Consider the following 16,346-nt stretch of genomic DNA (forward strand, 5'->3'; position numbering starts at 1 on the left):
CGCTACTAATTTCTTCATAGATATAAAATCCGAAATGATATTTCTTGCTTTTTATCAAATGTGTACTGAAATTAGATTCAGTTTAAATGATAACACAGTCGATGGGGTATGCTTTTGAAGTTTTTACTTTACATGGACATATTGGTGGTTAAATATGACTAACATTTGCAATATCAATGTGTTTGTGAGTTATATTTTTGTTTGTGTCCTCTCGTTTTAATATTTTTACAATACTGCATAACAAATCAAATAAATATAGGACTAAAGTAGGAGGAATAGTGGCATCATAAACTGAAAATTGTACTTGTGCCTGACTTCTGTTTCGATTATTTGATTGTGAGTAATGAATGGATCTCCAAACTGTTTTTTTTTTCTCCTTAGGCAAGACATCATGGTTAGCTGAATACAAGCGTCTTTCTTACCACACACCTGTCGTCCAGACAGAAGTGCTCAAAGAACACTCACATCAAGTTCTTCATGTCAGCTTTGCACATAATGGAAAGATGTTCGCAACATGCTCAAAAGATGGATATGTTCTGGTAATATCTATATTTTAACTGTGATTTTATTCGTGCTTCCAGAATGAATTGTCTTGAAGATATGATTCTGATTCATTTTACTATTTATTCTAATTAAATGAAGACTGGAGCCTAAAAATTTTGAAATCACTTGGCTATTGGATTTCATGAATTTTGGAAGCAGTTGTGTATCCTAGTATCGTTGAGGGTAAGGGCAGGATTGCCAGACGTTCTGGGTTTCTCAGGATTGTTCTGGATTTTAATGGTGTGTCTTGTGTCCTGGATTGAGTTGTATTTGTCCTGGAACGTAAAAAAATTTGGAAAAATATAATTTTTTGCTCATTTCTATAAAATTATTTTTAAAATTCCTTATTCATTTTTTCAAGACCCTGTCCAACTACAATATGATCAATGTTGTCATTGCTGCCTGACACCTCTATTGAAATAAAAACGATACTACTATAATATGTAGGCTATTAGGTATTATAGAGTAGACCTATCTTTATTCTTTACTCTCTTTGAAAGTTGATTTATTATTAAAAAAATATAAACACTATGTTATTGTGAATTTTTTCTTTATAGATCAGGCTGTAATACATAAAATCAGTTGTATTACAAATTTATTAATTCAAATGTTTAGTCACGTGAAGGTACGCAATATCATCCATCACCTGTCCCGGGATTCCTAATGAGAGAATCTGACAACCCTGGGCAAGGGGGAGAGAGAAGATGGAGATAATATTTTATCTTTTTTTTAGTTAGACCTAGGAACTCGTATTATCAAAGTTATTTGAATGTTACAAAAACGTGAGTAATAATAATAATAATAATAATAATAATAATAATAATAATAATAATAATAATAATAGTAATAGTAATAATAATAATAACAACAACGTTTTGGATGATTTAACTGAGAAATGCTTATTTTCTGTGCACTTAAATTATTTATAAATTACATTGGACGTAAGAAGTTGCACATGTTAGCAGAGGTGTCGCATTGGCATTTAGCTTCATTTCACACAGGCCTATTTGTTGATTTTGCAAGACTTAAGCAACTTCGTACTTGGTATAAAGAGTGTACGTGGGCAGATAAGAACAGGAATTACTAATAATAAAATAATTTGTCATTTCGTGAATTATCAATAATTGAAGATGAATTGAAAAAACAAAACATTTGAAATGCTGAAAGCGTAGATTTCTGTGAAAATTTATAAATTGGCTTTGCATTATGACTTCACTTTCTTTATACTTCGTATTATGAAGAAATTAAAAATCGCTGATCTCTACATGCATGACTAGTGATCAAGAAAACAATTCACCTGCAGTAAGAAGGACAGTTGCTAACTATAGGCCTATAAATATTTATTTTATTCTTGTTAATTTTTAGGTGTGGGATTCAAACTATCCAGCTAGCATCAAATATTACCATGATATGAAGACGTTCAGCTGGAAGTACACGCAGTTCTCACAATTCAATCAGTCTGATACATTACTTCTGGTATCTGGGGTTCACTTTGGCACACCACATAGCACTTCAGGAGAAATAGCAGTGTTCAGTCTTCAAGGTAACATACGAGTGATGCAGAAAATTAAATGCTTAGCAACTGTAATGACTCACTGAGACTGTAACAGGCCTTGGGCCTTGTACTTGTTTGAAGGATGATGATGATGATGATGATGATGATGATGATAATGATTATGCAACTGTATACTTAGAAAAGATGTGCAGTTACAATGTCCTAAAAAGCGAAATTTCAGATCAGGTTGTTTTTCATGCAAACAAAGAGGAAGAATTTAATATATGATGTGGTATATCTGTTGTGTTTGGTCAGAACATAACTCCAAAAATGGCTTTTTTTAGCTGAAAGCGCAGCTCTATATGAAAAGCAGTTCTCTTGCGTTTGGTACAGCCATGATCTTTCCATCTAATCTTATGTTATTTTCATTCACATTTGTATATAAACTAGAATTATGATTTGTATTGGAAAAGTGAAAATAAAAATGCTTGTATCTCAAAACAGGTTTTTTGGAGTTATCATGTTTTGACCAATTTGTCATGTATTTTCCCATGTAGTAGTGGACCTTACATTTATTGTATACAGTGCCACTACTATATTCCTTACATGTACACTTACATTACATCATGATTTATATGCTTGCATTAACACAATACACTCTCTAACTCATTTATTTTCTTTTTCTAATAATAATAATAATAATAATAATAATAATAATAATAATAATAATGGTTTATTTTAACTGGCAGCGTTAAGGCCATTTGTCCTTCTCTTCCACTCAACCAGTATGATGCAAAATTATTACATTACTATAAACAAGACATAATTAATACAATACACTACATAATACATAATTAATATAATGCAATAACAGTCCCTTTTATCTTCCCAACGCACCAATAAAATAATTATGCGATAATAATAATTATTATTATTACTATGATATGATATAAAATATTTCTTGTCAAGAATTATCTGTGTAATGTAGACTTCATAATTTGTCACTTCCCCCATCTGTTTCACTTGGATTTTCACTTACGTCATTGAACTTCACTGCCCCTTATCCGTCTTTATTCTTTTCCACTTCTTCTGCCCTTCACCTTCCATTTATCACCTTCTTACTTATGATTACTGATTTCAACTATTTCTAATCCAATTCGTTGGTACCAACCCTGTTCTATCTTCTCTCTCTGCCATTTTTCCCCAATAACTTTAAAAACTTGTGCTTTGCTTTTTTTCCTCTCCCTGTTTTATCGGAAGGATTAATAATCAGGGGTAACCTGTAATAATAGTATACAAAAATAAAAGTCGGGCATTCAGAATATAAAAGAAACTTCAATAAATGATACCTTAATATTACCAATAAATTGTCAAGAACTGAAGCAAAAACTGTTGTGTGTTTTATTCTGACATGTAGCTAGAACAAGACATACTGGTAGTACAGTAAAACTGAATTTAGTACAGAAAGAGTTGATATTAAAATACTCGAAAAATAATACGTAAAAAAGAGGAGATCATGCAAGAAATAAAGATGAAACTATTGTAAAATTCAGCTAATATGGGTATGTAACAGAATGGATGAATGGTTGAAAGTAAAATAGTAAAAACAGCATCAGATATATTATGAAAAGAACTATATTATCAAAGGAATACAGAAGCATTAGCCACCTAAGAAAATCATAGAAAAACTTTGCGTTAAACAGGCCTAATTTTAAAATTTCAAAGTTTTAAGTTTTAAAGTAAATTAATTTAGCCACAAGCATAGCTTAGTTGGCTAAGACGCTTGCCTGCCAATCCAGAGTTGCTCTCGGATGCGGTTCGATTCCCACTTGGGCCGATTACCTGGTTGAGGTTTTTCCGAGGTTTTCTCCAACCATAAGACAAGTGTCAGGTAATCTATGACGAATCATCGGCCTCATCTCTCCAATATCATCTCGCTATCACCAATTCCATCAATGCTAAATAACCTCTTAGTTGATACAGCGTCACTAAACAACCAAGTAAAAAAATAATTAATTAATTAATTAAACAATTAATAGAGACGGATACGAGGATAATATGTCCCATGCATGCCAAAATCATGAACATACAAATTTAGAATTTCGAGAAAAACTAAGTTGAGATTTCAAACCTTAAAATTCGGGAATCTGTTTCATCCGCAAAATTTTTTATTGGAATCTTATTTTATTATTTATCACAGTTCTTTTAATGTTTAATGGCCGTATCTATTCTGCGTATCTTAGGACCAAAGGCAACATTTATTTAATTATGTTATTTGCCATGTTTGCTTAACATTTTACTATATTTCAGGACCCCTGAGATCATCAGTGTACAATTTGCTGATATGTGTGTATATATATATATATAAATTATTTTTATATTTATAAGTAGAGTTGAGGGGGAGAGGAATTGATCAACCTACCCCATCATATCCTGACCCAGTTGCCTCATAAGTGGTGCCTTGTTGGTATCACTTGTGAGGTTCAGATCTGTCTTCAGATAGTTGACTAAACAACATAGTATTTTTACACTTCCTGGTTACCTTAATGATTTTTTAATTTGTACAACTGAAAATAATTTGTTTCCTCTTCAGCCGGCTTCAACTTGCAATGCAGAGTAATGAATAAGCCTTACGACATCTTTGGAACTTGGTACAGCGATCGTCACTTGCTCTCTGGGGACCTGCACTGGCTTGCTCATCTAGTCAGCACTTCAATTTTATGGCTAAACAAAGCATCGCAAGAATCAGATTCAGAACTTGTACCGATCATGGATCAACTGTACAAGTTTTACAACTGTAATGCCAGTTCGATACGAGCTGTTATGGTTGCGAACTGCTTGGCTCCATCTCCTCCAGAAGTAGAAGCAGCTTCTTTTGAATCTGGAGCTTGGACAAGCAAGGATCATCCTAGCAGTGAAAGGGGGAATCCTCCTTCACACACTGAAATCAATAATCCGTCTTCATCAGGGTACAGCTCACCAGGACCGTCAACAGAACATGCTTTGACAGAGGACGAAGAGCCACCAGAAGTGTTGCATCCAGTGTCTTCTAGACTTCAGTACGTACATTTATAGTATAGCAAAACCTTGCTAACACGTACCCTCTATAAAAAGGAAACCTGCACAAACGAAAAATAAATTTTGGAACGAAATGATTTCCTATGTAAAATAATACTTTAAAACGGAAAACTGCCTAATGCGAAAACAGAATCATTTTTGGGCACCATTTAGGTAAAAAAAACCTGACTAAAACGGATAATTTTAAGCATAACTGTTGCTAAATTCTTTCAAACGATTTTAAATTTTGCGATAATATTGTACGAAGCATGACATAATTTTTTGTGTGACTGTACATGCAATGATCTGGAAGACTTTCGCTATTCTTTGTCAGGCGTTGAAGGTGGGCAGGTTACCGATCTCCTGTACCCTTACTTCTTCCAACCCACTTGCATTTTCTTTCATTTATTCTCAGTTTTGTGCTAACAAGCCAATACAGTGGTAAAGGATAGTGCCAGTAGAATAAAACTGTGACTAATTGTAGTGTAGTGTCAATTTAGTTTCACATTACCGTTTGTTTATTTCGAGTTCTGTGTTAGTATGTCAATACAGTGTTAAATAACAGTGGGAATTAAGTAAAACTGTGCTATTTAATAAAAAAGTCTAGATGATCAGTTCTATCATGAAAGAGTGGCTTCATAATTTTAATAGAGCAATGAAACATCAAGGTCGTAAGGACATATTGTTTTTAGACAATGCTACCTGCCATCCAAGGACTGATTTTTCTAAAGTGAAGTTAATCTATTTTTCACCAAACACAACTTCAGTTACACAACCGATGGATCAGGGCGCAATTTACATTCTGAATTGATGCAGGACGCGAAGGAAATCCTACAACGTTCCCTTAAAAAAAAAAAAAGTCGCGGCAGTGCACTTTAAAAGAAATGTGGGGCCCAAGAAACAAGGGCGCAGAGAGAAGGAGAGAGAGAGAGGCTGCAATTACGTAAGTTAATGATTATGAAAATAAAATTCACTTTACATGTACTGTAGTAACTTTTATTTCAAATTATTTCTTCATTGTGTTCTTCCTACAGTGATCATATTGCAGTAGTCTATTCTTAGTTTTGCCAAAACTCAACCCTTTGTAAAACTAAAATCTGTGAAAACGGAAAAAAATTCTGGAACGATCATGTTTCGTTTTAAGGAGGTTTTTACTGTATAACATTGAACACATAGCATTTGTTCATAAATATGATCTCTCCAATTAAATTTATATTCCTAAACATATTGTATTTAAATACAAACTGTCCTATCTCACTATCTGTGTGGAATCTACCTTCTGACCATAGTAGTCATGGTACACTGTTTCCCAACAAACTGTGACCAGTTTATCAGACACAAAATATTGTACCGGTTACCACAACTCTATAGTGGTGTCCGTACATTCTGACATTTTTCCACGGTATTGTGAATAAGTACTAGTTTACCACAAATACTGATTGCCCAGAGCAAAAATGCGTAGAAGTCAAGGACCCATGGTAATAATAAAAAGTTTCTCAAATTTTTGCAGAGGTGACTCCATGTCATAGTCTTTGATTACTGTGTACAGTTATAAATATTTTTTTTTTCCTTAATTCTAAACTCATAACTTCTTAGATCATTTTCCGAGTCATGGTCGTGTCATATATGTAAATTTTGTTGAACCTAAAAAGAAAACCTAAATTGGACCTTAAGAACTAAAAAAACCTAAATTATAATTAATATGTATTCTTCTGTATTTACTGCGATATTTATAAATATATTTAGAAATTTCAATTTATATTATAATTTTATATCCTCTTCTGCATTGGAGAAAGTACTCAATCTTTACCCCTTCATTCTTTTGTTGTTTTGGATAAAATGGTTAACAGGGAATTCCGTATTTCTTTGTATAGTGGGCCATCCTTCAGAGGCTTCCCGTGCGTTTTTTTTTTTTTAAAGCAAGACGAAAGCACTGCAGCAAGACCGTTCTTTTATTACATTTGCTTCACCGTCCCTGCAGCAGCGCTGTAGCAAGCATGCAGCAAATCAAAACTTCGCTTTACGAGTTTGCTGCACGATCCATCATGGCAGAATGTGTGTTTTGGGCTTTTGCAACGTTTGTTATTGTCAAAATCGTCTAGTAATAATAATTCCATGTCATTATCATGAAAGTCGAAACTATTTAACATGTTCGGTTCTTTTAGGGTTAAATTTATTACGGCAGAAATAGAAGCCAATATTAATTGTCCACCATTTTGCAGTCATTTGACCTACTTACGTTTTTTTTCGACACTCATTTTGCTGCAGCAAAGGCATGAAGCGCTTAAAAAAAAAACGCACGGTTCACCCTCTTAAGGGCAATGATTGGAACTGTATGTATCTTGGAATTTCCACTGATCGCAGATATGACACCCCTGTACAAGATTGTGGACAGGAACCAGATAAATGTCGAGTGATGAGAGACTCTGTGATGTGGATATCGTCTTGATATTTCTGGACAGCAATCATAGGCCATAGTTAATCGTTTACCAACAGTTGCTGTACAATGTAGTTCAGGAATTAATATAAGATAGGCTACGAAAAAGTCTTTCTTTTTTTAAGTTTTTTCATTCCCTTACTGGATTTCAGGGAGGAGAATAATTAACATTGATCTTATTATAATTTGTTTTATTTATTTATTTACTTACTTAGTTATGTACTTAGCTACTTACTTACTTAGTTAATTATTTATTTATCTATCAATAAAATATGAAAGTACATTCCCATGTGTTGTAATTTAATTTCAGGTGCAGCACACTTGAAGGCGCATTTTTAAATTGGCGAAGACTAGGTGATGGAATGGATTATGCATGCCCTATTCAGTACAATGCTGAATATCGCCAAGTAGAAACACAAGGAAAACGAGAAAATGCTGCAGGTGGCACTTCTGATGATAGTGATAGTGAAGAAATTCGTAGTATTGTTCCAGGTACATATTAATAAGACTTTCATTTTGGACTCTAAAATTATACTTACCAGAATACTTATTATGAATGTTGTCGTAGACAGTATCGTAATCATCAATTCAAAGATTTCTGTTTGATCATGATTTTGTTCTTTCTTTTCTTTTACATATTCGTTTCCTCTCCTTTCTAGTCACAAACATGTACTGAAACTTGTAATATAACGAAAGTTAAAAGAAATTCTAAATTATAAAATGATAGTACAGTAAAATTTCTGTTAACCGAAATATTAGGGGCTGACCCCATTTCGGGTAATGTATACCTGTTTTTAGAGATAAAAGGCTAGAAACTACTTCTTAAGTTATGTACACGATAACATTACGTGTGTTAAAAAAAATGGATACAAAATTCATATAGTAGGTACACTATTACGAAAGCTAAATATTGATTCTTAACTATTGCTTCAAGAAAAAGTTCGAGATTTTCTTTTGGGTTTTTTGTTCGCATCTTTTTCTGGCAACAATGTCATGCCTGCTTAGTGCTGGAGGAGGATTTAGCCAGCTGGCATAAACAATGTGTCATGTTGTTGCCCTCGCATGCATTTCTCTGACCTGCTTAATGACAACTAGCCTGCACGTCTTCAGAACTGCTTCTACTTTGACCTTATATTTCTTTTCCATAAAGTGGTGACATTAAAAATAAATACAGGATCTTTCATATGTAACGAGTCTATCGAAAAATTAACTATTTTAGATAATTTTTTGAAATGATGTTCTTCATCCTCATGAGAAAGAACCCTTCCCAGTGCAGAAAACAATGTATTAGCTGTATCTTTTTTTGTAACCAGCATATCATGATTACTACCGGTAATTATGAATAAACTAGCATTGTTTGTGTAATACATGTCATTAAAATCCAATCTTTGGCATCAATGTATCTTTCCACTAATGCCAGAGATCGTGGTGCAGTTGAAAGTGTCGTTATAATGTTATAATTATTTTGATCATCATTATCATCATCATCATATATGAGAAAAAATCTGTACGCAATTTTTGTAAATAATGCATCTTTCATTGCGTTTAGATGATGTTGAGCTGGACGAAGTTGATGAAGCAAGTTCTGGCATATCTGATGCTTCTATGGAGACAGAAGAATGCGCTAGTGAAAGTGATGATCTCTCAGAACATGCCGAGAAGTATTTAATATTCACTACAGGCTCAAAGACTTACACACCACATCAGATAGGGTTTAAACGTATCAAGTCTGTGTCCTTCCCTCGTAAAATGGATCCGGGACCTTCACTACGTGAACGCTTGGCTGAGAGGGAGAGAGAAAGAGAGAGGGAGAAGCAGAATGCCGGAGTACCGCGACCGGAGCCCAACTGGCTGGTGTATGAAGAAGTTGCCGACAGGTTTGACAAGGTCGATCATCTCATAGACCTCCACGGCCATATAATAGGCATGGGACTCTCTCCAGATCACAGGTATGTTGTTGCTGTCGAGCACTGATATAAATGGTTCTTGTTAAAGAATTATTAACTTCTTGCCACCAATTTCAGTGCAGTGCACCAATGGGACTTTTCTTGTATGTTTCTGAAGTGCACTTTCTCAATTAATCTACTTCTACTGGTAAATCTTCTGATTGAGGTTCTGGCTGATATGTACATCTATTATCAGGCAGAACGTCTCACTTGACGATATGTGTCAGAGGAAGAACAATTGTTTGTATGCATATGAAGTCTGACTAGTGTAATATGTAGCTAGTTGGCGATGTATGCAATGGAGGGGAAAAGGAACTGGCCACCCTACACCATTATATCCTGGTCTAGTTACCTCATAAGCTGTGCCTTCTTGATTTCACTTGTGAGGTTCAGACCTGTCTTTGGACAGTTGACTAAACAACAACAAATATTGGTAAATATGTGAATATTTTTTAATTAGAATTATGCAGAAGTAAATAGAAATCATCTGCAAAATCCCATAAGTAAAATTAGTTTATTTTACATTATTATATGTTATTTTTTTATTTTAGGAACATAAAATCCAGACGTTTGAGATGGGCAGGACATGTAGCACATATGGGCGAATCCAGAAATGCATATAGAGTGTTAGTTGGGAGGCCGGCGGGAAAAAGACATTTGGGGAAGCCGAGACGTAGATGGGAAGATAATATTAAAATAGATTTGAGGGAGATGGGATATGATGGTAGAGACTGGATTAATCTTGCTCAGGATAGGGACCAATGGCAGGCTTATGTGAGGGCGGCAATGAACCTCCGGGTTCCTTAAAAGCCAGTAAGTAAGTATTTCTTTATTTTATTTAAAATTATATATGTCTCAAAAAAAAGTTGTAATACTACAAAACATTATTTTGTTGCGGTAATGAATATATTTCTTTGAGGTTTTGTCCCCCTCTCCCCCCAAATAATTGACGAGTAGTTTCTCATTGTAGACTTTTCTTTCTCTTAATATGCATTTAATCCTTGATCCTGTCTCGATAAATGAGTCTTCTATGAACACAAATCATGAATATAGAACATAATTTAGAAAATGTTTATTGGGCAAGCTATAGAAGGCGGGCAAAAATGACTGAATATCGTACTTTTAACTGACGCAGTTTGGTGAGTATCTGCAACATGTTACTGCACACACTGTGCAAAAGTGCATTGAACATTTTTCATGAACTTAAATTTCTAATGTACTGCAATTTAAATAAACTACTGTAAATGGCAGAGTAAAAATATAACAACCGCAGTTTTTTTCGTAATCTTGTAGTCAAAATTATAACATTTTCTACCTTGGATAAATTTCAGAACACGGATTCCTTCCTTTCCCTCTTACTTCAAAATTCCAACCTTGTGCACACAAAATAAATTATTGGCACTCAAAAGTGCCTTTTCGTAAGCATGATGATGCGCATTCGACAAATGCAGACAAATATGCTCTTTTTAGTATTTTAAGATATAATTGTGAGTGAGGAATCCGTATATTGAAATTTCCCCCCCCCACCTTCTTTGGTTGATGGCATAATATTTTTAATACATCTCAGAACAACACTCGTGTATAACCGAATTTTTGAGGTCCCTTAGATGATACTATATCCAAGTTCTACTCTATACAAAATGTAAGGGTTCTAAGTGCCATTATTTTAACTGATGATTATTCATGTTATAAGGAAGAAAAAAGTCCTCACAATTTTTTTCTAATTGCAATATTTAACTAATTATTAAAGTTTACAATATTAGATGTTTTGCACCGTTGCTGGATGGGAAGGAGGAGGTTTACAAGTACACAGTACAGCTCAAGCGGGTACAGTCACACCGGTACAAAACAGATGCTATGTTCTAATGCAGGGGCGGACAGGGCAATTTTGTTGTTTACATAAAACGAGCAGCAAATACAAACTTTCAATCTTATTAATAGAACATTATGTTAAATTTATATTTCATTTAACAATATTGCTCCATTTTTTAATTGTACGTCTAAAATATAAACAATAATGGTTTACTGCACAAAATCATACTTTTTTTCTAATGCAGAATTTTAATCTCTCCTGCTTCCATGAAGTAGTATAATTTTTAAAGAAATTGCTCGTTGTGTGATTTTCGAAACGGGGTAAGAGACTCCCAGTTTCTAATAATCATTGAGAAACTGCTACAAAAGTTCGCTGATTAGGTAACCTTCTTTGCAGAAAATGTTGATGGTATATCCTTCTTGCCGCACTTGAATTACGAAGACTTTCTCCGTAAATTAATAACATATCATGATATTCCGGAATTGTGAATTACATTGTAAGTTGTTTATCGAATACCTGTACTGAACTGCTATCTGCTCGGCAGGAGACCTATGGAGCTTGAACTCAGCTTATCTGTACATCTGTGCAGAATGCTGTCTGCAGAATGAATCCTGCTAAACATGTTGCCATGTCTCTCATGCCAGAATATTAACAAATTTAAGCTTGCATTATTATTTAATTTCACGAAAACGTAATAGAACACACAAGACGTTTGAGATGGGCAGGGCATGTAGCACGTATGGGCGAATCCAGAAATGCATATAGAGTGTTAGTTGGGAGACCGGAGGGAAAAAGACCTTTAGGGAGGCCGAGACGTAGATGGGAGGATAATATTAAAATGGATTTGAGGGAGGTGGGGTATGATGATAGAGACTGGCTTAATCTTGCACAGGATAGGGACCGATGGCGGGCTTATGTGAGGGCGGCAATGAACCTTCGGGTTCCTTAAAAGCCATTTGTAAGTAAGTAAGTAATGTTAACTCTTTCCATCTTGAATCTTGCGTACACTACTTTTAACACTTAAATATAAATGAGTGATTAAATGGCAAACTTAGTAGTGTTAAATTATCAATTATAATTTAATACTAGTAAGTTTGCCATTTAATTATTTACTAACTCTTTGCTAGATATACCTACTGATGTAATTGTTTTCGTAATTTTACTAACAATATAAGCAGTATAACGCACATAAAATAAGGAAAGAAATATTTTTTTTTGGGAAAACTATAAAGTTTTGGCCCTATGTTGTATGGACATTTTTTGATCTTGTAGACCATTCCCTACAACTGTGAAAAGAATGCCACTTATACTCCTTACATTCTGTATATGTTTTTGTCGACAAATGTTACGTATACATTTTTCTTTTTCACAAAACAGGTACTTGTATGTGAACAGTCGTCCATGGCCAAGAGGATATGTGATAAAGAACCCTCTGGATCCTCCTCCTATCGCACAGGAAATAGACATCCATGTCATAGATCTGGTTACACTGAAGGAAGTTGGAACAATGCTTCGAGCACACAAGGCATACACTCCAAATAATGAATGTTTCTTCATCTTCTTGGATGTGTGCAACGAATATGTTGCAAGGTGAGTGTTGTGTCAGACATAAGTAAATAATTTAAAATGTCTCACCATTTATTTAAATCCATAGAAAAACTACCTCGGTACATGTCTGCATCTGTTTGTTGCTTTGAGTATGAGAGTATGTACGTGTAAATCATTTATGATTACAGGTAGACTATTTTGGGTACACTTATTAATTGGATTCAGCTTTAATAACATGACATTCTTTGCATGATATATTACAGACATTACTCATTCCTTTATAAATTATATAAATCATGATCAAGGTAGGCTTGTTACAAAAAATGTATAATTACACTGAACAACAAGAATTTTGCTCGGACTTAAAACAATATGACCCTTATGGTTTGGTGTGCGCTGAATCCGAAAATCTCTTTTCTTCGTATCATGTAAGGTTTTTAAGATATATTATGATTTCACTTTTCGATAAGAGCTCTCCTAGGAAACATCTGGTGTGGATTGAGGGTTGTAAAGCAAAATAAAAGCCAATACATTTTATAAGTTTATGACATATTTCCGGTTTCTTATGGTTGTTGGCATGTTCTTTTGTACTTCTAATCAATGAACAGATAATGGTCCCTTCTATTCAGTAACTTTCATAACAGTTCAAAGTGAGGTCTGTGCAATGAACAAACAAGGGTGTGGTTTTCAGTATTTAAAAGAAAAGTTTACCAGTTTGAGTGAGTGAAAATTAAAAGAGGGCATTTTCATCGGCCCACATATCCGCAAAGTTATAGCTGACTGTTTGAGGAAAAACTTTCCATTACAGAAAAAAAATGGCGTAACGCTTTCAAAGATGTTTGCTCAAATTTCCTTGGAAATTCTAGGGCAGACAACTACATCAAACTTGTAGAAACCATGTTAAGCGCATATGAGAAAATGGGATGTAATATGTTTCTCAAAATACACTTTTTCTTTCTCATTTGGATTTCTTTCCTCCTAACCTTGGATCGGTAAGCGACAAGCATGGGGAAAGATTTCATCAAGATATATCTGAAATGGAAAGGCGATATAAAGGAAGATCAACATCCATCATGCTTGCAGACTATTGTTGTTTCCTTGTAAAAGACACTACCGGGTCTAGTTATAAACGGAAGTCATCCAGAAAATCCTTTTAATTGATTAGTTCAAATTCCGAGATTTTTTCATTATACACATGAAATATTTTTATTATTGTTGTGTTCTTTGTGTTTTAAATTATGTACATCATTTTTGTATCTAGTACACATTTTTCAAGTATTATGAGACATTTTGAATCCCTAGTGTGTTGTAATTTTATCAGTAGCAGTGAAAAATTAAAAAAGAGACTTTTTTTCATAAATTCAATTCACTTTCCCCGAGAAATGGTACGTGATGGGGCAATTTGGATTTTAATTTCAGATTTCGGGCACACATATTAGTAATATTCACCTATTTTTATTTCGGAGTAAAACAAAAAGTAAAAATTTGTTGTTCAGTGTTATTACTTAATTTTTTGCCATTTTGAACTTTCAGGTTATTTTTTAATCTTCTTTCTTCTGTTTTTCATGTTCTGTAATTCATAATTATTATTAATTTGCTGCATCATCATCACATACAGCTTCTCGTGACTTTTCAAGTACTCTGTTTTCATGGTTTCACCGAGATCAAGTTAAGTGAACTCTATTTATTATGTGAGGAGCTGATTTTCAAAATGTCTCTTGTCCGCCTTTTAACGGAAATGAACTTTCTGTGTCCATGCATTCTTCAAATATAACTTTACATAACAACTGTCATGATTTTGCTTCAGAATGCCCTCTAAACCACTACAATCTTGCGTTAGAAGTGACTATTGGAATCAAACTAGACTACTATCCACAGCAAAAATTGCGACAAAATACTAGCTCCAACTTTGAAATTAAAGACTCTGATGATCCCATTTGATTCTAAATGCACCTAACCACTTTGGTTTCATAATGTCTCTTGCCTAGCTGGTAAGAAATGTTAGACCTAAAAACGATTTTCTTCATTTCACACAAAGTTATGGGAATGGACATGGGTTATTTTGAAAATAAGCTTCTCATGTCTGCTTGCATAAGTTTGCTCTTTTCTCAAAACTTGCAGAAAGAGAAATTGCCGCCTGTGATTCTACAGTCTGATCCGTTTGGGTATGGATAATTTTAATTTATTATTATAAGGCTATTATGATAGTAGGAAAAATTTCTTGCTGGTTATATTATGATTAAAAGATAGGAGTGTCCATATGTGATAATCAGCAGTGCATAATTTGAAAGGACAAATGAAAATAATAATAATAATGGCTTTATTTAACCTGGCAGAGTTATGGCCGTAAGGCCTTCTCTTACACTCAACCAGGATTAAAACTTGCTTACACAGTTGAACATAAAATTGGATCAGAATGAAGTAATTACATACTGATACATAATGAGATCAAAAGAGGTAGTTACATAAAATTTACCTCATAAAATAAAGTAAACATAGTGAAATACATATTAATTTATTAGAATCAAATACGAATCACATAAAAACAGAAGCCGATAATTCAATAAAAAAAGAAAAATGTACATAGTAAAAATAAAAATAAACACATTAGTATACATATTAGTATTAGATTACAATTAAGTAGGATTTACATAATTAAACCAGAAACCGACAATTGAATAAAATGTACACAAAAAATAGATTAATAATAAAAACAACAACACAGTGGGATACATATTGGCATTAAGTGATAAATAAACACGATTTAGATAATAAAAATAAGAAACAAAAAAAAATAAAAATAAATACAGTGGAACACATTTGCAACACGTTAGGTCTGGCACGTAGTTATTTTTCTAATTTACATTGAAAGGAAATTAAAGTTCGGCAGCCCTTGACTACAGGCGGCAGAGAATTCCAGTGACAAGAAGTAGCAACAGTGAAAGACGAAGAATAAAGAGATGATGTGTGCAGTGGTATTTCTAGCGTGTTATCATATTGAAAATCGTACATGATTAAAATGGCTACTACAAATCAACAGCGGTCACAGTGCGTTCTTTGGTATGCTAGATTTGAGAGTGTTAAAAGAGTTCAAAGGGAATTTCGACGTGAGTATGGTGTGCGTAATGTACTTAAATATGATTCCATAATGTTATTAGTATCGAACATTTGTAGAAACAGGTTCTGTGTTAAAAAACATGCAGGAGGTCACAGGCAAAACCCAGTATGAGAAGCAGCTATCTCTTGGCTTGGTCCCAAAACTCCCCAGATCTAACTCCTCCTGACTTCTTCGTGTGGGGTTTTGTTAAAGACAACAATGGACATGGGCTGAATTGCATCACCGTTATGAGTTGTGCAGGGTACACAATTGGGGTCATGTTGAGTTCTGAGGAATCTCCCATCTTTTAGTGTTGTATACACAAAGTTTCAACAAATAAAGTTCAGTAGTATATGTTTTACGATATTTTTATTTTATCCATACCCAAATGGATCATCCTGTAGTATTCT

The 16,346-nt window shown here is 33.9% G+C and overlaps 1 protein-coding gene across 3 annotated transcripts in view; it reads left to right on the forward strand.

Annotated features, from left to right (window-relative positions):
* The window catches only part of Fbw5 (F-box and WD repeat domain containing 5), a 34,788-nt gene that overhangs the window by 5,878 nt on the left and 12,564 nt on the right, over window positions 1–16,346 (forward strand). For all 3 annotated transcript variants that reach the window (XM_069831411.1, XM_069831409.1, XM_069831410.1), the window contains exons 3-8: window positions 382–539; window positions 1,909–2,086; window positions 4,632–5,097; window positions 7,843–8,024; window positions 9,082–9,481; window positions 12,669–12,881. In XM_069831411.1, the coding sequence (XP_069687512.1) occupies window positions 382–539; window positions 1,909–2,086; window positions 4,632–5,097; window positions 7,843–8,024; window positions 9,082–9,481; window positions 12,669–12,881 (1,597 nt within the window). The remainder of the gene's footprint in view (window positions 1–381; window positions 540–1,908; window positions 2,087–4,631; window positions 5,098–7,842; window positions 8,025–9,081; window positions 9,482–12,668; window positions 12,882–16,346) is intronic.

The sequence above is a fragment of the Periplaneta americana genome, chromosome 7 (assembly GCF_040183065.1).
Source record: "Periplaneta americana isolate PAMFEO1 chromosome 7, P.americana_PAMFEO1_priV1, whole genome shotgun sequence".
Lineage (NCBI taxonomy): Eukaryota > Metazoa > Arthropoda > Insecta > Blattodea > Blattidae > Periplaneta > Periplaneta americana.